General features: G+C 52.9%; 7 protein-coding genes across 7 annotated transcripts; 3 read left to right on the forward strand and 4 right to left on the reverse strand.

Annotated features, from left to right (window-relative positions):
• The first annotated feature begins 1785 nt into the window (after positions 1 to 1785).
• B0T23DRAFT_168244 (uncharacterized protein) lies at positions 1786 to 7409 on the forward strand. The gene is made up of 5 exons (XM_062832858.1): positions 1786 to 1892; positions 2015 to 2484; positions 2541 to 2667; positions 2729 to 3040; positions 3105 to 7409. Exons 2-5 carry the CDS (start codon positions 2064 to 2066, stop codon positions 7300 to 7302), a joined length of 5058 nt encoding a protein of 1685 aa, XP_062691910.1. The 5' UTR covers positions 1786 to 1892; positions 2015 to 2063; the 3' UTR covers positions 7303 to 7409.
• Positions 7410 to 8507: 1098 nt separating this feature from the next.
• B0T23DRAFT_405528 (voltage-dependent anion channel-domain-containing protein) lies at positions 8508 to 10674 on the reverse strand (the record flags this gene model as incomplete). The annotated part of the gene is made up of 5 exons (XM_062839010.1): positions 8508 to 8535; positions 8744 to 9592; positions 9675 to 9702; positions 10009 to 10457; positions 10529 to 10674. The coding sequence occupies 5 exons, from the start codon at positions 10672 to 10674 to the stop codon at positions 8508 to 8510; spliced, it is 1500 nt and encodes a 499-aa protein (XP_062691911.1).
• A 2509-nt stretch (positions 10675 to 13183) lies between these two features.
• On the reverse strand, positions 13184 to 14895 carry B0T23DRAFT_168313 (phosphoribosyltransferase-like protein). The gene is made up of 4 exons (XM_062832860.1): positions 14150 to 14895; positions 13995 to 14024; positions 13692 to 13873; positions 13184 to 13635 (listed from the first exon to the last, which is right to left on the reverse strand). Exons 1-4 carry the CDS (start codon positions 14790 to 14792, stop codon positions 13252 to 13254), a joined length of 1239 nt encoding a protein of 412 aa, XP_062691912.1. The 5' UTR covers positions 14793 to 14895; the 3' UTR covers positions 13184 to 13251.
• A 1421-nt stretch (positions 14896 to 16316) lies between these two features.
• Positions 16317 to 17000, forward strand: B0T23DRAFT_168368 (RNA polymerase Rpb4-domain-containing protein). The gene is made up of 2 exons (XM_062832861.1): positions 16317 to 16586; positions 16643 to 17000. The coding sequence occupies exons 1-2, from the start codon at positions 16455 to 16457 to the stop codon at positions 16982 to 16984; spliced, it is 474 nt and encodes a 157-aa protein (XP_062691913.1). The 5' UTR covers positions 16317 to 16454; the 3' UTR covers positions 16985 to 17000.
• Positions 17001 to 17015: 15 nt separating this feature from the next.
• On the reverse strand, positions 17016 to 17757 carry B0T23DRAFT_405530 (P-loop containing nucleoside triphosphate hydrolase protein; the record flags this gene model as incomplete). The annotated part of the gene is made up of 3 exons (XM_062839011.1): positions 17016 to 17297; positions 17358 to 17583; positions 17732 to 17757. The coding sequence occupies 3 exons, from the start codon at positions 17755 to 17757 to the stop codon at positions 17016 to 17018; spliced, it is 534 nt and encodes a 177-aa protein (XP_062691914.1).
• A 346-nt stretch (positions 17758 to 18103) lies between these two features.
• Positions 18104 to 20745, forward strand: B0T23DRAFT_168405 (pseudouridine synthase). The gene is made up of 2 exons (XM_062832862.1): positions 18104 to 18245; positions 18300 to 20745. The coding sequence occupies exon 2, from the start codon at positions 18353 to 18355 to the stop codon at positions 20360 to 20362; it is 2010 nt and encodes a 669-aa protein (XP_062691915.1). The 5' UTR covers positions 18104 to 18245; positions 18300 to 18352; the 3' UTR covers positions 20363 to 20745.
• Positions 20746 to 21127: 382 nt separating this feature from the next.
• Positions 21128 to 22308, reverse strand: B0T23DRAFT_360355 (GPI-GlcNAc transferase complex, PIG-H component-domain-containing protein; the record flags this gene model as incomplete). Its single annotated transcript, XM_062836258.1, has 2 exons — positions 22161 to 22308; positions 21128 to 22078 (listed from the first exon to the last, which is right to left on the reverse strand). The coding sequence occupies exon 2, from the start codon at positions 21917 to 21919 to the stop codon at positions 21128 to 21130; it is 792 nt and encodes a 263-aa protein (XP_062691916.1). The 5' UTR covers positions 21920 to 22078; positions 22161 to 22308.
• Between the last annotated feature and the right edge of the window lie 253 nt (positions 22309 to 22561).

The raw sequence follows: 22561 nt of genomic DNA on the forward strand, positions 1-22561 counted from the left end.
CTGGCCAGCTTGACAGTGGTTTTTCATGCTTCTTCACAGCACACGGCAGCAGAAACAACATAAACAGCACCAAAGCAGTAAGCAACACGCAAGGTACCGCTCGCTATGTGTGTGTGTGTATGTGTGTTCTGTGCCTTGAACCAAACAGATCCATCCGTGCAGTACTCTCCCCGGTACACCGAGTGGTTGTACAACCTCTCTTTGGACCCCGACACAGTACGCCATGCCACTGTTGGGCGATGCCTTATACTTACCCACATGTCCCATCTACACTATACCTGTAACGACTGGCGATTCTCCAGAGGCTCGGGTCCCCAGTTCGGCTACCTTAGCTAACCGCTCCAGACCCTCCCCAGACTCCGAGTGTCGAGACCGCGGAATCACGACGACGACGTCAGGTGACAAGGGCAAGCCATCAAGGACTTCATTGTGGCAAACATCAAAATTCTAAATGGGAACAGTAGTACGTCGAGAGTGGACTCGCCAGAAGCAGAGGGCTGCTCAATATGGCGGAAATTTGAACCATTGCACATGCTACCATTGACACACATCGATGCCCAGATCAATATCCTCTCGCCCACTGACAGTTCCACGTTGATGTTCCTCAAGGTATTGTTGACAGGGGGGCTCGTTAGTTTACACAGTGCCCTCTCGCGTCGTGCCCCTGTTGCGACCTAACCAGATTTTCTCCAATTGCTAGAAGTGGGTGAGTGCCGCCTCGCTAGTGTTTCCAGCTTTTCCATCCAGGACAGCCAGAAGGCTAGACGGGCAGGCCAGCGAGAAGAGAAGATGGCAATGGCAAGACGAGCCGGTCCGCATGCGCTTCCAGATTCGCCCTCTGAAATCTCGAAACGGCATGGATACAGAGGACAGAGGTCAGAGGGCAGAAAACGACTAGCAGGATAGGGCCGCCATTCACAGGATTTCACGTCCTCCACTATGAGGACGGACACGCCAACGTAACAGCAGCAAGCCTAGGAGCTAGCTACTAGGTAGGTTGGAAACCTGGAGTCAGCTCCTCACTGGGCAAGGGTTCATGTTAAGGGTGCTTTCTCATGACACGCACTGTCCAGTGACAGCTCGCATCCGCGTCCTGGGACTCTGTGCTAAGCGCTCGTCAGGTTGGCCCGAACTTGTTGCTGCCACACACCACCACTCACGTTGGTGCAAGTCACAGGCATAATCGTCACCTTTTTTTTCTTTCTGCTTTTCTTCCTCCTTACCCGCTGCCAAACCAAGCCTCTGCTCTGCGCATCGAGCTGTTTGCTGTTTGGGATCAGCAGACAAGAGCATCATCTCGCAGCACAACAAGCGCCTGGCACAGCATCCAGCTGGGGCTTCCTTGGACCATCATCCCACTCGATTCTTTCTCTCCTCCATGACCTTAGGCGAGTGAGCTCGAAGACAGGTCCTCTTACCGCTACCCTTCCCCCCTCGTCCTCATCTGAACAGAACTACAACCTTTTGCCATACACGCCTCCTGCGTCTCCTACGCCGTGTATCTTGTTTCCAGAGCCGTTCCCGTGCAACCCTACCATTTCCAGATCTTCTATTCCCACTCGCCTTCGACTTTCCCCTTCCAACCGACGCTCGCTGCACCTTAGCAAAGGAAGAAACCCCTCTCAACATATAGCTTTACCCCAGACGAAACACGATTGCCACAGTAACCGCCACCGACTCCAACGAAACAAGTCCGTGTAGGCCGCAAAGTATAGCCTCGAGCTCCGTACTCTCGGCGTGCTGAACGTGGAGGAACAGCTTGGGCGGGAACAGACAGCATAGTGTCCCATGTGATGACTAGGGTTCGGATTGTGTAGCCTCGCCACGCGTCCTGGTTCGTTAAGAAGTCCCGGAGGGTGATAGCTCCCTACCGCTCGGTATGTTCTACACTTGTACGCCGTCCATTCCCGGTCCGCACCTTGAGAGTTCCGGGTTGGCCATTTTATGCCTGTACCGAAAAGGTACATACGGCCTGCCGCCCATGCAGTCTCCCGACTAACATTTTGGTCTCAAGATCTTCGACCCAAAGGACATAATAACTCCTCCCCACATATCTTGTCACCATGTCGGTCCCCGGACACATCTCGAGAAGCCGTACCGGCTCGATTCCAGCCTCATCCAAGGGACGGACTGCCCACATGCAAGACTTCGCCATGGCTCCGACTCCGAGCGCTGTTCCCCGGTACTTCGAGCCGTGTGCGGCCACGGCCTCCATGTTCCTCTACGCCCAGGGCAGTTCGATTGTATGCTGCCACCATGACAGCCTGTCGATAGAGAGGAGATTCGCCCGCCATACCGAGGAGGTGCAGCTATTAGCAGTCGACAATCTCAGTGAGATGGGGACAGGGAGGTTGGTGGTCAGTTATGATGCCGGACAGACTGCGATTGTATGGGACCTCATGACTGGAGATGAGGTCGCAAGGTTCGCTTCGTATGAAAATCTCACCTGCGCTGCCTGGATGCACAATGGCAATGTTGCGTTTGGTGGGTATATCTTTGCTTCGTCTATCATATAAATATGGCTAACTGGGCGAGAACAGGCAACATTCAAGGCAATGTGATCCTTTTTGAACCCACTACGTCTGAGCACATTTCCGCAAGAACCATTGATCAAATCGCCATCACAGCTATTGCCCCGGCAGCAGATTGCAGGACCTTTGCGATTGGGTAAGCACAAGGTTTCTAGGGTATCCTTAAGAAGGTGCCGAGACTGACTGTCTTGCTGCAGATATCAAAACGGCTCACTCTTGATCGCAACACTTCAGCCTAGGTTCACCATCCTTCACAATCTTACTACCTCGCGCGGGCCTTCTCCCATCGTAACACTGGCATGGCATGCCTCGTCTTCACGGCAGAAGTCGGACATGTTGGCCGTACAAACACACGATGGCGATCTCCGTGTATGGAGCGTTTCCAAACAGTACAATGCCGATGACCCGGCAAAGGTGGTAAGAATTTTGAAAAGGACAGAAAACTACCTCACAGGACCGAATTGGATGGGCTGGTCTAAAAACGGTCGTATTATTCAATATTCAGAAGGGTCAGTTCGCTGCTTTACGGTACCTGCTGCTCTTTGTGCGATCGCTGACACACTCGAATAATAGCGAAACAATATCATGGGACGTAAGGACAAAACATGTTACTTACGATACAATCCCAACCTTGGAACATGCCAGAGGGTTGGCTGTTTATGGGCCCGGGGCGACTCTCTTCACTCTCGGGGCAAACAACTCGGTCCAACAGTTCGATCTTAATGCGCCGGCCATGATGGTCAACAACGTTCAACATCCTGCTAACATGTTACCTCCTTCGCCGCCTATCTCGCTCGAAGAACAAGAAAAGAGCCAGACTGTGATGCATCACAATGCCGACCACGGAGTGCCAATTGCGATTCACGCTGATCTATCTGAGAGTGATGATCACATGTCACCGTTAGCTAGGCTTGTTCAAGGGCAGTCTGAGCCCGACCGATATCGCCCAACGAGCCCTACCTCAAGCCGAAGTCGATCCAGTGTCTCCATCACGTCATCCAACTCGAACACGCAGGGACGAAATCAATATGCCCCATCCGCGGTCTCTCGTGGAATGACGGAAAACACATATATCTCTGCGGGTTCTTCACTAAGATCTGCTTTGCCCGGGCAGGATCATCGGTACAGGCGAGACAGGGAGTCTTTGTCGACCACGAGCTCCGTCTCTATGGGCAGCTCAAACTATCGTTCGAGAAGGCCATCGAGGTTGCGCCATGAGGTGCCGCGCAGTCCCGATGACGCGAAAGTTGTCGACCTGTTTAAGTTTACCAAAAGCCGTCTGCAAGATATGCCCTACAAGACGCCACAAATAAACGATGGTGTCCGACTTACAAACGATGATCTGCGGCGTCAGATGCTAAGCACAATATTCGGATGGAACAAGGAGATCGAAGACCTGATTCGGGATGAGATGTCTCGGCATCCTCTGGGGTCTACGAATCGGATTTTGCTTGCGAAATGGTTGGGAGACATCACAACGGATATCATGGCTATGGGATCAGAGAACATGACATCGTCTGATTGGATGCTTTTGGCTCTCAGTGGCATTGGAGGACAAGCATCACAGCACAAACTTGGGCGAGCCTACGTGCAGCGGTTGTTAGAAAGCGGTGATGTTCATGCGGCGGCAACAATCATGATCGGATTGGGCGACCACAACGACGCGATTGAGATCTACGTCTCTCACAAAAAGTACATGGAGGCCCTGATCTTGACTTGCCTCTTTTTCCCATCGACGTGGGAGCGTCAAGTCCAGATCGTGAGGAAGTGGGGAGAATGGGCTGTACAACATGGCCAACAGCAGCTTGCCATCCGATGTTTCGCCTGCACCGGCCATGAATCCACAGAACCATGGACGTCTCCTTCAGCCCAGCAGATTACCTTCGGAAGCATCTCAGCGACGGTTAACGAGGTCACCAGTCCTCCACTCTCACCCCCTGCCAGGAACCATGGCCCCCAGCGGAGTGTTGCGAAGAACTCGGCCCTCAAGCTTATTACCACCTTCGGAGATAACAAGTCCAAATTCTTCTCTGGGCACGATGATGGTAGAACTCCTATTGCGGCAGGAGCCACCCCAATTGTTCAGTCAGCCCTTTCACCTGGCGGAGCTGACCCTACAACCGCCGTGTTACGGAACAACCGAAGTCAATTCAATACACCCTCCTCTGCGCGCCCGCCAAATGGCGGGTTTGGTCGACATCGCCTTCCGTCCATCGGAGAGGCGACCCAGGATAATCGGGAGCTTTTGACCGCAATCAGCAAGCCCGTCGGTGATCCTTATGCGAATATAATGTCTTTTGAGGTTTCCGATCACAGAACGCCGGGGTACGACTTGCCCAGAGCACAAACTGCCAGCCCTCGTGTCTTTAAGGACGCCAAGGCACCGCCGCCTCCTTCTCCCTCGCCAGCCGCCGTAGCGGCGCTGATGGAAGGCAGACAAAGAAGGAATGGGTCTCGCAGCCGCATCCCAGAAGGCCTCGACCTATCTCTTCCTGTGCACAACGACACGCGCCATGATGAACCGAGCTCCCCTGAACAGTCAGGAAATTCTATCTCCAACGCACAGTATCACTGGCCATCTAGGCGCAAGGGGTCAGGTTCAGTGGCCAGCTCTGCGACATCTGCATCTGCAACATCTAGTGTTAGAGGCTACAGGAGTCATGTTCCAGGCAAGAGTATGGACAAGTATTACCATAGTCTTGAGGCTGCTGGAAGTAATAGAAACGCCAGAGGAACCAGCAGAGATGGTCATGGCAACGGCCGCGATAGCAGCCGCTCACGAAGGAACGATGGGGACTTGTCCAGAGACCGCGGCAGAGGTTCTTCCAGGGGTTACACGCCCAAGGGTGGGAAGAGATCTCCAAAGTCTCCAGTTCCCATGTCTCCCGAAGACTTGATCAACCTTGCTACTCCCCGGGAAGACCTTGAGCAACTTGGGCATGGTAAAGGGCGTCTTATTGACTTCTCAGACGAGCAAGACCAGCCCAGCGTGGCGAAGAAGGTCAATACCCGCCGTGAAACATCCAGGGTGCGAATGGCAAGCCGTGGTGCCAGTAGGAATGGCCGCAGCTCAAGCCGCGCGCGCAGTTCCGAGAGACGCAAGCCCCCAGCACTCGACCTTCGCGGCCGTGAAGCCAGCCGCGAAGGCTCCAGGCAGAGATCGCCATCCTCCCCAGTGCCCATGTCAGGTCAGGCTGCGCACTTTTATGGCTCGGAGGATGAGGAGGATTACAGAAGGGCGTTGGAAGACCGCGAGAAATTCCGGCAGAGGCACAACCGGAGTGTAAGCAAAAATGGCAGGGGAGAAAGCATCACATCGCCGGTCTCCGGTCGTGGTCATGACTGGGGTGGTCGGGAGAGGTCTACAAGTCGCCAGAGGTCGGACAAGAGGTCGGAGAGCCACCAAACAGATCGCAGACAGCGTATTCCTGTCCCGATGCCCACGCCTGCGCCGATGCAGCTTGTTACGGACAGTTCAGGCGACTTGAAAGTCATGATGAACGAAAGACAGCTGAAGAAAGAGCAGGCACAGCGTGAGCTTGAAGAACGTCGGAGGTCGCTCGCACGAAGACCGTCCGCGCCCCCGATCCTACATCCTGATGAGCTTACTCCTGCCCGGCTGGACACCGTCATGGAGCTGCCAAGCACCGTCTTTGTCCCTCCTAGGAGAGAGGATATGCCAGCGCGCAGTGCAAGCGTTGATCCTAGCTCTCAGGGCGCTGGAAGGAGCATGTATGCCAATCGTGGGCCATCGATTGGCCTTCCTGCCACTCCGAAAGCTATGCGCTTAGTTCTAGGTTCGGACGCCAGCAGGAACAATGTGCCCGTTCCCGCTATCCCCGCGAACTTTCAACAGACCTCGGCCGCAAGCTCTAACCAGGCCTCGCCGGATAAAGTGTCACAGAGGCAGGTTGAACTCAAGCAACAAGAGGTCGAACCGCCGATGAAGAGTCCTGCAATGTTGCTTCCATCGACCGTCTACACTCCGCCTACATCGGCATTCAACCGACCGTTCATTCAGAGGTCCATGTCTGCTCCTCCTCAAGACCTTGTGCCGCCTCAAGCAGGCGCCTTAAGTAACCTGAGGGGCTTCCACGCTCAACAGCCCAGTGTAGGTGGAGAGCCGAAGCCCATGATGGGTCGCAGGCCATCTCATGATGCTGGCCGAAACGACGGCCCCATCCCTCCCCCTCCCCCTCCGCCCCCGGCGCCGCCCATGCTCAGAGAACTTCAGCATCTCGCTGCTCCTCCACCACCACCGCCTGCCCCGCTTCCTCATCTGGCCGGTGCTAAGCCAGTGGTTTACGGAGGAAGCTCGGGGATGATTGAGATCGTCATGGATGACGACCAACCACAACAACCACCTCAGCAACCGCAGCAACAGCCCCCTCCTCCGCCTATGCTGCTACCATCCACTTCATACACACCCGTCAACACGGCCCCTATCCCCAAGGAAATCGTGGTGCCCATCCTCTCTCCTCCGGCACCCTCCTCGCGAAACGGCCACGCCCGTGGCCGCAGCAGTATCGACCACAGCATCGGCGGTCGCATCTCGCGCGTGACTGAGCGCATGCGCTCGGCTAGCAGGAGCAGAGGAGCAATGAGGGACAACCAGGCTGCTCCGATGATTCCTGCTCCGTATGAAAGCGTGCCCATGCCCGGCATGTCGCAAAGCATGAACTTCCATATGCGTGCTGCTGCTGCTGCTGCTCAGCAGCAACCGGGCCAGAGCGACTTTAAGACGGGGTTGCATCATAGTGAGATGATCTAAGATGGATGAATAATGTGGCATAGCATTTCAGTTTCTTTACTTTCTTTTTAGCTCTTTTCACTTGAACTTTTTTTTTTTTTGTTTCTTTTCGATTCTGATTCTTAAACCTTATGAGTCTGCATGGCGATCGGCGTTAACTTAAATGGTCTCACCATAACACCTTTTTGCTGCGGTTCGTTAACTGTTTTTGAGAATGGAAATATAGGGGGTGATTATGTGTGTTTGGTGGGAAAAGATATGCCTCGATGGCCTTTATTTTAAGTTTTTATCAGCACACGTCTTAAAATGTAGGCAGCTTTTGTTTTGGTACTCTTCTTCTCGTACCGTTTGTGTATGTACAACAACCGAACTGATGCTGAATACACGAAGACAAGCAGGTGGTTAGGACAAAGGATGGGGATGGGTGGAAGGAAGGATAGGTGTTAGAAAAAAACGATATCTCTAGCAAATGCTCACGCTCTCATATTGGGTCGCTCGTCTCTGGTGTGCCCATGTTTGCCGTGGACACATCTCTTCATCTGCCCCCGTCTTGCCGATTTCATCAGCCTCATCAATGTCACCAAACGATCTCGTCAAACAAATACGCAACAATGCGGTGATTTACTACACGGCCTCGTACGTCATACTCTTTGAGTGACCGACTTATTTTTGTTAAAGCAACGCGGTCAGTTTGTATGAGTATATATACAACCTCTTGTCCCAATGCTAAACTCCAGACAGAAACTGCAGATGCCACCAAAATACAAAAGCACAAATAAAAGTTCACTGCTCGCTTTGCCCGCTTGATGGTTGCTAATCCATTAAAATGCACAGGTCCAACACATACATCCACCTTTTCGTTCGTATTACCGCGTTACTGTGTCTCTCTCTTTTCTCGTTTACGAATATGACAACCATAACCGAAAGAAGGGGCAAGACCCAAGAGAACCAAATGAAAAGACAACCGTAACGCCAAGATACCGATCCAGCTCGGTACTTTAGTACTTCAAAGACACCAAGACTGCTTCCAAGCTTTCTAGTCTTGCCTCTTTGGACATCCTACTCGGGACGTTTGTGATTACTGTACTCCTTGTACTCTTCATCGAGGATGCTGATGATGTTGATGACGATGGTATCGATAACAGCGATGGACGCGAAGGTGCGAGGGTGAGCAGTGGTGAAACTGACGTGCCACTGCCGCTACGACTAATTGGAAGGCGAGACTTCTAGTCTTCCGCTTCCTTGGGCCATAGTCTGTTTGCGTTCATGAGATGGTTAGTAGATGCCTAAACGAGTATTGAAAGTCATATATACTCTCGATAGCCAGAATAGCCGTTGAAGGATGGGTTCTGAGGTTCAGCGTGAAGTAGGGGAGAAGAACAAGGAGGGGGGGAGGGAGAGGAGAGAGAATATGCCAAACAGAAAAAGGACGAAGAAAAAAGAAAAAGAAAAAGAAACTCACAGCTCCCTCCTCCAAATACATTCCAGCATCCGCCAAAACACCACAATCCACACCACTATAATACACCCCGTCAAGACACATCCCAAGATCTTCAACCCATCGCTCTCAAATGCCTTTCCCAACTGCTCCGTCGCCGTCACCAGCGCCGTGTTCGGAAACACAAACGAGAACCAGGTCATTTGGAACTGCAGCTTGCTTTTTCTCTCCGGTCTCAAATACTTCCACAGCGAACCGACGCTCACCAAGAAGAACCAACAACTCAAGCCCCAGAGCCAGATCCCCGCCATGTAAGCCAGCATGCGCAGGATGGAAATGGCCACAGCGCCCTGCGTACCCAGAAACTCGGTAGGAAAAAAATCGGGGGCGGAGTTGGCGAGCTGCACCAGCCCCGCGGCGGTGAAGGCGCCGGGTCCGATAGAAATAAAAACACCGGGTCGTTGGTAGTCGCGCGGTAACTTCTGGGTCATCAGGCGGTAAAGAAAGGCGGCGCAGATCATGAAGGAGATCAGAAAGCCGGTACCCTGGACGGCGACAGAGGCGAGGGCAATGGAGATTGGATTGATGGTAGACTGGCCCGCCCGAGTCAAGTGGCCAGATTTAACGGCGGCGGCGATCAGGTTGGCGCCGTAGGGGGCCGTCAGGAGGAGCGGGTACGCGGGAAATACCCAGACGGGCGTCATGGTGTGGATGGGGAAGACGGTGGTGGACCAGAGAAGAAGATAAAGAAAGGCACTGATGCTGAAACTCAGACCGACGTAGATCCAGAATATTATTTCCATGGCTTTGAGCAGCCAAGGACCCGTATTGGGGATGCCATATTGGCAGATGGTGATGAAGATCGTTCCGGCACTGCAAGGGAACGGGGTTGGTTAGATGGATGACAACGGGCAGATAGAGGAGTGAGTGGAAAGGACCGAGATGGTGTACGTACGAGACAATCTTAATCAGAAGCGTTAGTCCTGAGTACTATGAAGGAGCTGAGGGATCTTGCAGAGAGGAGGTAAAGTAGACTCACAATTGAAGACACGAAGAGTGACTCGGTTTGGTCATTAAGCGAATGCAGGAAGCTGCCTGTGCTCCAGACAAACCGAAGTGTGATACAGATACAGTTTACCGTAAAAAGAACGAGATTAAGAAAGAAGAAAAAGAGGCCAACGCCGGTCAACCATTGACTCTTGTATGGTACTGTGATGTTTGGTCCGAGTCAGAACATTGCAACTCTTTTCCACGTGGAAGGTGAAGTCAAGAGAATGGAATGAACCTACTGGAATGAAGAACATTGGCAACACCCCCGGTGGCCATAGTCATGGTGAACCATGTCCACTGATAACAAGTGATGCGATCCCTGAGGCTCACTTTGCGCTTCGACAAGTTACGCCCTTTGGTGAGTATGTCATCCATGCTCGCCTTCATGGGGCTGTTGTTGCCACCACCTTTTTGACGGCGGGATGCCGATGAGGTCGCCCAGAAAGGTTCGGAGGTGGCTCCGGGCCGGTGGTGGGTTGGGTCCGGCGTTATATAACCATCTTCAAGTTCGGACGGGGATTCATAACCGCAGTAGCTGTGAACCGGAGGAGCCAGTGTTGGTCTGGAAAAATACGATACATCTCGTCGAGGTTGTTGTGGTTCTGGGGCCGAGATGCTCCGGGGTGGAGGGGCCGGAGGCTCGGAGCCGGAAACGACCGGAGACGGGGATGTGGTAGTAGTGGTAGTGCTATCGGCGGTGGTGGTGGCTACACGAGCAGTACCGCTGCTGCTCCGCCAGGCTTGAAGCATGCCGACAACAGGCGGTAGATCAGGTAGAGCGGTTCGACGTAGTTAGGCGCGCCAATGAGATCCAGCTGCCTGCTGTTGTTGGAGATATTGACCAGGGAGACGACGAAGACGATCAGGTCAAATATGGTCTCTGCTACCGGCGGTCGTACGGACATATTCTTCGAGATCGGGAACGTGCCAGGGACGGAGGCACGCACAAACAAGGGGGTGGAGGGTATTATATGGCGTAGTGTAGAAAGGTTGGGTGATCGGCCTGGGAACCAAACAACCCCCCTGCAATATCAAGGGACCTGATTTTTTTATTTTTTTTTCTTCCCAACAAAGGCTGCTTTCGGCTCTCTGGAACTCTGGGTAACCGTCCAGTCCGCTGCCTATCTATCTTCCACCACTTGACTACCTGGGACAGCACGGGAGGCCCGGCTGGATTGTCTTGCTGCACCAGTAACACCGGGGCACTCGCCTGACGCTCTTCTCGAAACAATCTCGTCGAGTGCCAGACTAGAAGGTCTAATTTCCTGTCGTGGGTGATACTGCCCCCTTTGCTAGGGCAGAGAAGGGTTCCAGAGGTGATGCGGTGTGTATATGTTGAACGGGTACGGGTGTGAGTGGTCCAAGGGGAAGTTCCCCTCCTTCGACGAGAAGAGAAACAGAGATCGGCATCCTCTATCCGTCTCTACGAAGACAGTGTACTATGCAAGGTCCCCATGTCTAGCCCTGCTGCGCCTGTTAGTGTAGTAGAGCTTTTAGTGCTAAAGAAGCAGTTACCAGTTGGTCGGTCGCCCTTGCCATCTTATTAACAAAACCCCTCCCCTATGATACTTTTCATCTCTCCCATGTATGTATGATACGAGAAAGGTTCCTTGGTTTTCTTCGTGTCTAGAACTTCTTCGCTTCCATCACATGAACTTCTTCCCTTAGAAAAGAGGCTTGGGAAAAAATCGGCATAACCCGAGCAGCTTAACAGCCTTCATTCTCAGCCCCATACTTGCACGTTAACAAGCGGCCAAGAACGCTACCACTAACAGCACTCCCCTCAGCGAAGCCTAGCCCCATGGCCAAGCCCTCCAGAACCCAACTTCCACGCTTTCGAGGGCAACATGACGACGGCTTTCACAAACAACGTCATAAGTACTCGCTTGCGGCACCCCACCACAGAGAGCTAATGGGTAATGGTGGTTCCAGAATACTTCTTTTCCAGAATTCCAACTTGGTATTGCGGCACCGAACCGAACACCAATGAGCAACCACCGATGTCTTGTTTTCGGAGAGAAAACACAAACCACAAGAGACACACATGACTCTTGGTATGATGTACACTAGAACAGGCAGAGACCCTTGGTTTCACTTCACCTTTGTTATGCTCACTTGGCCCACGTAACGAACAGCATTGCTGCATTCCCGCCGTCAACCAGTTCCTGTCTTGGATCGCTTGACTCGTTCGCGGCTTGGGATCGGCACGGATATCGGTGCCGAAGGAGGGCATCCCGTGCCAGCCGTGAAAGATTTTGTGACGAACAAATATTCTAAGAAGAGACAGACAGCATACACTCGTTGCGCAGTTTTCCCTTCCTACCTGCTCAACATCGGCATAAAGTAGGCAAGTCTTTGTTTTTATTTGTGGTGGTTTGTTTTCTACTTTTTTTTCCGTTTTCTATTTTTTTTTGTGCCATCACCTTCACGAGCTAATAAAATACACAAGACGTCAAACCGTGTCGTGCAACGTTGAAACTGTCAACGGACGTGCCGTAATCACAAGAGAGAAGCAGGAAGGGTTACACGATCTTTCCTTTGGTGCTACCCCTGGGTAGATCTTGTATTACTTGCATGACATAATGCAAGCATTCTCATCTAGCTGACACTGTTTAAGGGTTTCGAGGTAGGCTGAAAGTGTCCGCTTGTCAACTCTTAACTTCGAAGGCTGTTATTCAAACTTCAAGTTCTCGCTTGATTAGCATCTCTCCTTGGATTGCCATCCAATGTTCGCTAGGAAATCAGGCCTCACTGTAGGTTCAAGCTGGTTGCTTGTACTATCATCGGCCGTGAGACTCACCTGAGAGAAACGTCCTCTCGTGCCTCCGCCGATGGAGAAGTTGGCGATGGCCAAAGAGATTACAGAACAAGTCTAACATGGTACGACTGCTTTACGAACCATTGAAAGGCGTACGCGAAACTCACCCGGTCCAAAGGCTCGTGAGAGGGTCGCCGTCAAAAGCGGATACCCGAGAATCTCAAAAATAATGCCAGAGGTAGTGCTCGCATGAGGCAAGGTGCGCATGCATGGTTGTACCAAGTAGTAGATGGTATACCACTTCGTTCTCCTTCTCCCCAGACACACATAGAAGGACGAGGCATGGCCGAGTTTCCGTGTTTTTGTGCTTTTCGTTGCAACCAAAGTCTAAAAAGCAGTCAAGACAGCATACCAACCATCCACTACGTCGTTCCGTCATCTCCAAAAGAGCTCATTTTGTCTACCCCAAGCCCGCTTCTTCCTATCCTACCCCTTCTTGGAAAGGAATCCCATGAGTTCCGTAAAACGCCTCTCGAAATTCCATCTGCCTCATCATCTCAGAGAGAGCTCACTCTGTATAGCCTCTAGATGTGATGGATATATGTGTATTCTTTTTTGTGTACCCCTGTCCAAGTGCAGCCCCAAAAAACTAAAAGAACGAGAACGCCGGATATAATAATCGAGAAAATGCTGATCATGTCTGTTCAAGGTTATATATGCAGTTTTACTCGTAGTTGAAGAGCACGCTGATCGATTCACCGTGGTGGACGCGCCGCATCGCCTCGGCAAAGATGGGAGAGATGTCCAAGACGTCGAGCTTGGATCCAAGCTGCTTCTTGTGCTCGTCCTGGGGAACAGAGTTGGTAACGACCAGCTTGTCAATCGCCGAGGCCTTGACGCGGCTGATAGCGTCGCCGCTGAAGACACCGTGAGTCAACAGGGCGTAAATTGTGGTGGCGCCCTCCTTCTTAAGGAGCTTGGCGGCTCTGGTGATAGTGTTGCCGGTGTCGGCAATGTCGTCGAGCAGAATGCAGACGCGGTCAGTAACGTTGCCCACGAGCATCATACTGGCATTCTGGCGATCGGTAATCTTGGTAGGGCGGCGCTCCTGTGATTCTTGGTTAAGTGGTGATCCTGGGGGGGGATCTGTAGGAGGGCATTTACCTTGTGAATAAGGGCAAACTCCATACCCAAGCTATCCGCAATGGCAGTCGCGCGCTTGGCACCACCAGCATCGGGGCTGATAATGACGGCATCCCTCCAGTTAGGAATGTGCTGCTGGATGTAGCGTTTAAGAAGCGGTTGTCCGTAGAGGTTATCGACAGGAATATCGAAGAATCCTTGGACTATACAGGGAACAAGTTAATCTACCAGCCGTGGCCAGCGTCATGGGACGAAAGGACAAAGAATGCGCAACTACTCGCGCAAGTGTGAATGTGTGTTTTCCACATCAACCGAGACACGTACCTTGAGGGTCGTGGAGATCCATGGTAATGACTGTACGGACGTGAGTTAGCAGCTATTTCCTGTGCACAAGCAATCCCTCATGTCGCGCGTCTCTCGCAACTGGTTGGAGGCCCCAGTATTGTTCGGGCCACAGGCCATTTGTTGGAATGACGTACCATGATCGCAGCCGGCGCAGGTCAAAAGGTTGGCCACAAGGGTACCCGCCTGCGCAACCCACTGCTTGTAACCGGGCTTGGCCTGGAAACCGTTGACGATGGAGAGATTCTCGTAGTCATGGGTAGTATACTGCTCCTTAGAGCTACCATTCGTCAGGGCGTTCTTGATCATTTGGTTGGCGATGTCGGAGCTGTTGGTAAGGCCAGAAGTCTTGGGCACGCCGGGACCGGGGGTGGGCGGGACACTGTCGAAAGTGTACTGATTCTTTCCATTCTCGCCGTTGGGGGTGGGCGCCTTGTACAAAGGAGCGCCGGCCTTGTTGTAGGGCAAGTCGGGTTGCCTCGAGTAGGGGAACAAGGGAAGGACAGCGGTGACTCTGCGAGCAGAACCAGTCTTGCAGGCAGAGATCATGATGCAGAGGTCCATGAAATGGTCATTGAGCCTGCTGCCATTGCCACCGAAGCCAGTCTGGATAATGTAGACATCCTTTCCGCGCACGGAATCCTGAATTTCGCAACGACTTTCGCCAGAGGAGAACTTGGTCAGGATCCTGCTGCAGGCGGGCAGGCCGAGAATACCGCAGATGCTCTCCACCAATTCGGGGTGGGAGTTACCGCCGAGGACGACAATGTTACGGACCATCTTGCAGTCTTGATCTTGCGACCCGTCAGGATCGCACGTGCAAAGAGACGAAGGCGGAGGAGGGATCGAGACGAAGGAGGTGGCGGCTGAGAGGACGGCGGCGGCGGCGTCGGTGGTGGTCGCTGGAAGGCCGGAGGGGACAAGCCCGGAAAGAAATGAAAGCAGGGCCACGATAGCGTTGGGTAATGCGAGGCTCTTAAGCGCCACTAGCCGTAAGGCAATGGGCAAGCTGACTCCTCAGAGTGCCAGGTCGTGCTGGGCTTCGAAGGATCGTGCTCGGTTTTTTCCTCCCGGGTCTGGGAAGAAGAATTTGCGCCGGTATATTTTTTTTCAAGACCGATTTCAGAGCCGAGCGATAGGCGAATAAGAATCCGTTCCGAGTCAATGGGCGATGGTCTAACTGGGTCAGACTTTAGCAGCACAAGTTGCGACGAGGCAGAGGATGCGAGGACCCAAACTTTTGTATAGAGTCTAGAGAAGAAATAAAAGAGGAGATAGTGGGAGAGCAAAGCGAGGGAGGAAGAGGCGATCATCACTGCGAGATGATTCCGAGTAATGTGGGAGTTTGAGAAACCAGTTGATTAACAAGGGTCTGCTTGGGGCGAGGTCGGTCGTCAAAGCAGCGACATAGGTAGTAAGTGCATGTACTTGGTGTCGGTTAGTGCCAAACAGGCTCACCTGGTTGGCGTTGGCGTGTGCGGTGGTGGCAGCAGTGGAATGAAGGCCTGGGCCAGGTTGTCAAGCACGGAAGTCACAAGGAAGAGTGTCCCTCACCTCCGCTGGCACCACTGTCGCGGAGGGATCGCGGTCAAAAACCAGACACACAACAACGACGAGAACGAAACCTTCAATTGACATGGCGGGTTTTCTGGATTAGGTGTGATGTTGATCATGGATGTACATTTGCTCCCCATACTTGCTTGAAGTTCATAATCCCATCTTCGTCCTCTCTGCCTCGCTGATTTCCTCACTTTTAGACTAGGCTGCGAACAGAGAAGTGAAGACGTGCCTCGTTGTCAAACACTCATGACTGTTTCAGGACTTTGCCCAAATGGCTCTCTCTCTCTCTCTCTCTCTCTGTGTGTGTGTTTGGGACTCCGTCACCGCACCGAACCCGTGCCGCGTGCGAGATTTTTTTTTCCCGGGCATGTGCAATTGGAGGAATCTGGCTGCAGCGACGGCTCGACGCTCCAGGTGGGGCAAAGTGCAAACTGCGTTGTGAATGATTGGACAGGAACGCTCAATGTCCTGAGAATGCGGCTGCTGCGGTCCGTTCGCAACTTCTTGACTTCGTTACAATGGCGGGGCACGAGTGGACGGGAGTCCAATGTGGCAGGAACTGCAAGTGCAACCGCTTGTAAAATGGAACATCTCACTGGCCACTGACCATTCACCGTGACGGACGGACCATCTCAAAGGCCTTCTCCTCCACCAACCTTTGTTTTTATCATCACATTACCAGATCGCCAAGTCTAGAACACTGCTCCAAGAACACCACTTGTGTCATATTTGACACCAAACAAACGAGTATTCAAACACGCTTACGCTTTCCCGAAAGCAGTCGCATTCGCATTCGCCTAGGCTACAGGTGGTCACCAGCAAGCAGTCGGCGCAAGACTTCGCTTCTCACTCTCAGGCAACAAGCCAACCCAAGTCGACACAATGAAGATCCTTGAAGGCCAAAGCAACCTGGTCTCAAACCATGAGGTCTATGAGCATATTCTGGAGCAACAGCAAAAGAACAGGTCCAAGAACAGGAGAGTGCCTCCCAACCAATTTACTCTCACTAAGGATGTAAGCAAGCCTTCCATCATGACGAATGTGAACATGCCCAAACTAACCTAGAGCAGCTCTTGACCTATCTCCGAACCAAGCCTGGCCCATTGGCAAACCAGGACAAGACCCATCAGTACAGCACGGAAGCGTTGTATGAGCTCTTTAAGAAGCTTCGTGAGGCTAACCTCCAGAGCGATCTCTCGAAAGGCGAGATGCTCATGATCATCAACCTTCGGCCCACCAATGTTGCAGTTCTTAGCACGGTCGTTGAAGACATGTTGGAGCGCTTTACTGAGGACGAGCAGCAAAAGATCATCGATATCATCACCGAGACTCTCGGCTTTGACGAACCCACAGAGGCCGCGGAAGGAGAAGAGAACGACGAGGACGCAGCACCCTCCATTGAAAACTCTTGAACACGTGGACATGACGACAGCTTTGGACAACTCACATGATTGTGCATCCTCCTTCGCTTTGCCCGCCCTCGGAAGTCGTCGTTTTCAGCGCCGTTGTACATATATCGTCGAACACCTCTTCCAGCAGCTCGCCAGTCACTGCAGAGCATTCCATGTACTTGTCTAACCTCATCTCTTGCGCCATGCGATACGCCTCCTGCGGGTAGATGGTACCGTTGGGATCAATCTCAGATCGCAGATCCCTCTTGAGGCCCAGCATAAGCACCGGGGTGCTGTCGCCGGTTACGCCCGCTGTCCGGACCTCTTTGTTCCACTGCGCAATATATCAGTTTGTTGAAAGATGCGGTTTACCCTGGATGGAACCGGCGCTTACCACTCTTTGGAGGTTGATCAAACTGAGCCTCTGGCTAATATCATAGCAGAGGATGACTAAGTCGGGCCGAAGAAGTCTCCAGCTTTCTGGACTGGAAGTGTCGTAGAATTCGAGCCGATAGTCCCCACGGCGAGTGCGAATATCAAAGATGAAAGGCTGGTCGAGGTCCCTGAGAGGGGTAATGGAATCTCTGCCTTTCAGGTTGTGACGGCCTCTGCTGATTCGCCTGGGTGGGTGTTAGTGAATTGGCTTGTCTTGTCTTCTGTTGGATTAGTGGGCACATGTAGGAATAGATGCAGTGTATAGTTGTATCATTCAGGATTATCACTAACGATAGCAAGGTTGACTTTCCGCATCTCTCATCGCCAACGAACAGTATCGTGATTGTTTGTGAATCCATGACAAAACAAAATACAGGCTCGTGAAAAAGGGGGGTGACAGAAACGAAAAAAAAAAAAAAGAATTAAAGCAAATATTCGAAAGAAGTGACTTTACTCGACAGTTACCGGCGAGATGCGGTTAACACAGTCGTTCTTTTCGAGTGATCTTGTTAGCTCACAGGTGGGAGACCCAGGAGAGCGGACTGTTATCAACAAAACAGGAGCCCTGTTGCCTGCCGACAGGATGGGACGGGAGACACCAGAAAAGTCTCTGCCAAGACATATGTCCCCACAATATTTTTTTGGAGAAACTCCATGCGGGCACCCCCCCCCCCCCCCCCCCCCCCCAAAAGACCCCGTCGATAGGTAAAACGAATCCAAGTCTCGTGCAAGTGAGACTCTCATTGCCTAACACGCGACTCGCCCGTTTTACCATCTCATGAATCGAGGACCAACCCGTTATTCAAAAATCACCTTCCGGGTTTGCGCGAATTCGCTCACGAAGCTGGTATGTCTAAACCCGATAGAGTTTGCAAAACGGCTTCTAACACCAACCAACCAGAAAATAGCCTGGTTTGAGAAAGGGGAGACACTCATAAAGTTGAGGCCGAGTGCATGAACAGTCCGGGGTCCATACGGACACTCAGTCACCTTAAAGCATCTGGCAAAGCCATCGGTGTTGGTGGAACATTTTCCAAGTCGAGCATTGGAGATTTCACATCCAAGCTCAAGAGGATCAAGTTCCAACTACGGACGTTCGCAAAGGGGCCAACCGTTCTTTCACAGGAGCCGAGCAAGATGGTGCACAAGCCGGCAAACTACGACCGATGGCCGAAGGAGAGCCTGGTCAAGCGGGTGATGGAGCTAGAGGAGGAGCTGAAAAGAAGGGAGCAGGCACCGGAGATCCAAAGACAGGAGAGGGCGGAGGAAAGGGCCCTTGCCGCCGCGGTAACTTCGACAGAAGCCGATTTGAAGGCGGCCGAGAAGAAGAAAAAGAAGGCGGCCAAGTTCGACCCGGGGAAGTACTCGACCCGCTTGATCGCGCTCAAGTTCGCCTACCTCGGCAAGAACTACAATGGCTTTGAGTATCAGTCGTCGGCCAAGATGCCGAGCATCGAGGAGGAGCTGTGGAAGGCGCTCGTCAAGAGCTGCCTCATTTTCCCCGAAAGGCCAGATGAGGTTGATTTTGGTCCCTGGGAGTACTCCAAGTGTGGACGCACTGATAGGGGCGTCAGCGCTTTCGGTCAGGTTATTGGTATTCGAGTGAGGAGTAACAAGCCGCTGCCGAAGGAGGAGCCAGAACAAACTGGAAATGAAGAGGACGACGTGGTGATGGCCGAGGCCGCTCAGCAGCAAGCAAAGGATTCGGAAAAGGCCGCCGCCGAGGTAGACCACCAAAAGCCCAAATGGGACCCCATCGCCGACGAAATCCCCTACTGCAGAGTGCTCAACCGGCTGCTGCCCCCGGACATCAGGATCATGGCCTGGGCGCCCGATCTCCCGCCCAATTTCTCCGCCCGGTTCTCCTGCCGCGAGCGGCAATACCGGTACTTCTTCACGCAGCCGGCCTTCGCGCCGATGCCCTCCACCCTGGAGCCTCCTCTGGCTTCATCGGGTCAGAAGAGCGGCGGCAAGCAAGGCTGGCTCGACATCGACATGATGCGCAAGGCCGCCAAGATGTTCGAGGGCGTGCACGACTTCCGCAATTTCTGCAAGATTGACCCGGGCAAGCAGATCACCAACTTCAGCCGGCGCATCTTCGAGTCCGACATTGTTGAGGTCAAGGACCTCGAATCCGATCTGCCGTACCTGGGCCTGCCGGAATTCCAGCCTCCCGCCGGCAGCGACGGGTCACATCCCAAGGTGTACTACTTTCACGTGCGTGGCTCTGCCTTCCTATGGCATCAGATCCGCCACATGGTGGCCGTCCTCTTTCTCGTAGGCCAGGGCCTCGAGCCGCCGTCGATCGTCCAGCAGCTCCTCGATGTGGAGAAGAACCCGCGCAAGCCGAATTACGTGATGGCGGATGAGGTTCCCCTGGTTCTGTGGGACTGCATTTTCCCCAAGCTGTCCGACGAGGAAGCCAACGCTGTTGTTCCTGGCAGCAGCGGCGACGGCAAGGACTCGCACGACCCGGAGGCCGAGGGCGATGTTGAAATGGTCGACTCCATCGACTGGGTCTGGATGGGCGAGGACGACCCGATGAGCCTGTACGGTGCGCAGGGTCTTGTGACGGAGCTCTGGGGTACCTGGCGCGAGAGGAAGATGGACGAAATCTTGGCGAACCGGCTGCTGAACTTTGTCGCGAACAAGCCGGATATCGATCGGAAACTGATCAAGGGCGCTTCTTCTGCGCCGCCCAAGGGGATCAAGAAGGTCTACGAGGGAGGAAACAAGGCCCAGTTCAGAGGCACGTATACGCCACTGTTCAAAAGGCAGTTGTTGGCTTCGGCGGAGGAGGTCAATGATAAGTATGCGCAAGGCTTTGGCTTCAAGAACGCGGAGGAGATGACGAAGACCAAGAACTGGAGGAGCGCGATTAGGGAGAGGAAGGATAAGAACAAGAAGGGCGGACGTTCAAAGGCAGGGGGTGCGGAAACGCCTGTTCAGGAGTCTTCTAGCTGAGCGGCATTGGGTTCATGATAACAAAAATTTAATCAAAATTCAATATCATTCGGCAGCTACAGCACAAGTGCGAGGAAACCGCGAGCACGTCAAGGTTGGCGTCCAAAGACTGAAATGACATACCTATGTCCAATGGGATGTTCCTGGTGCTGCCCTGAATATAGGCTGCTGAAGCGCGCCAGGAAGTGGACGTTATTAAGCAACGATCGCGTTTCAAGCTTGACGGAGCTTATTATCTTTGCCTAGTCTAGATCACCAGTTCATCGGGCTAGTCTCAACAATTCAAGCCTAGGCAAATCGGAACCTAGGCCACGCAAGGACATACCCATTTGGTACAGACCGAGCTGGAAGCCGTGGTACGTGGCAGGCAACGAAGGAAGAGTCAATGGTGTCAGCCTATATTATGTTCTCCTGTACTTGTTCGACGTCTTCGTTGGCCACTTGAAGGAAAAGAAACCCCCTTCGACACGACTTTTAAAAAGGTTCAAGATATTGGGGACAGAGCGTTCTCATACACGTACGTAGGGGGAACAGCAGCATCTGTACCGCTCTTGGCATTACGGTGGTGCTGAAATTTGGTTGAGAAATGGATCTGGAGTATTCGAAGTTTGATAAAAAGGAATAGAAGCCCAGAGATATGTCCGCATGATAGCTGATATCACTAGGTGTTTAAACACTAATAAAACCAAGTAAACAAAAACGCCCGCTCCGCTCTCAACAACTTGAGACAGATTTCCTACAAGTTGCCCCCATGTCTAAAAGCGACTATCCACTCTTCCCATTCCCACTCCCACCTCTCCACGCTCCATTCCCCCCATGACTCCCCCCACCACCACCAGCTCCCGCGCTCAGCACCGGTCCATCCTTCTCATACAAACACCCCCTCGCGCCCCTCCACACCCTCTCGACAATCTTCCGTCTCGGCAACAGCCTCGGAAAGCAAACCACGACATCCTGCTCGCCCTCCACCACAATCACCAGGTAATACCTGACCTCAAACCCTTTGAACGCCTCGTTGATCAGGATATCCTGTATCTTTTCGGTCGGTATGAACCGCGTCCTCTTCATAAAGGTGCCTCCCCCCAAGCGGAAGAAATTACCTCCGCCGACGCTGCTGGACATTTGAATCCCCAACCCTCGTAGGACTAGGAGGGACTCGGTGGTGTGGATACGCGCGAACAGGGCTATGTACGAGGTGAGTGCCGAGAGAGCGAGGACGGCATAGGGCGGGAGGGAGATGGCGAGGGGGGCAAGGTACTGGCCGGGGCGAGAAATGTAGAGGAGGTGGAGGATGTGGAGGAGGAAATTGTTGAGGTCGAAGTCGAGGAAGGAGATGCGGCCGGAGGGGAAGATGGGTGGAGGAAGTAACCCTGTCGGGGAGAAGAAGGCCGCGTAGATGCCGATTATGACGGAGAGAACGGCGATGAAGCGTAGGCAGAGGACGCCGAATAAGGCGGCTCGTAGGGGGAGGGTGAGAGGAGGACAGGTGGTTAGGGTGAATTCGGCCGTGGTGGGCGAGGGACGCCGGATGGTGAGGTAGGGTGTTGTTGTCAGCATTTTCGGTTTTCGGTCGGATTCATTAGGGTTAAATTATTCGTGTTTCTTTCTTTTTTTTTTAAACGGTCCGGCTCGTGTCGTTGCGATTCCCGTAATGACTGAGCGAACAGCAGCTCAAGCTGACAGCTCTGGACTCTGGTGGTCGTAACCCCTTACGGTCTGTTTTCCGTGCAAGTCGGAATGGTAAGCTACGTACACTCGGGAGCGCAATTGGGAGAGAGGAGAGTGGTTCTGAACGCACTTTGATCGTCACCTGTGCATCTTGTGTATGCGCAGCTATCTTGACCGTCTTCGGTCAATAGACTCCGCGTTCTCGGATTCTCCTATACCGTGACTTGGAGAGCCTGATCAAATTCCGTGACTTGGAGAGCCTGATCAAATTCCGTGACGGAGTTCGTTCTCAAGAACAAAGTGCACCAGTCGCGACCACCCAGGGACGGGGCAATGTGCACATCGTCTTCCCCAAGTTCTTATCTTATCACCTCCATCTTGGCACACAGCACAGGCCACTGCCCCTCTGTAGCGCCTACAGGCGAGCTGGATCAGGGTATATGTATCAGATCAAACTGCCAAATGTTCGACTGTAATGGTCAAGGTGGGTTTGAAGGCACTTGATTTTCTCAATGTCTCTATTCCATGTCC

This window comes from Neurospora hispaniola, assembly GCF_033458365.1.
Source record: "Neurospora hispaniola strain FGSC 10403 chromosome Unknown B0T23scaffold_5, whole genome shotgun sequence".
NCBI classification, from domain to species: domain Eukaryota; kingdom Fungi; phylum Ascomycota; class Sordariomycetes; order Sordariales; family Sordariaceae; genus Neurospora; species Neurospora hispaniola.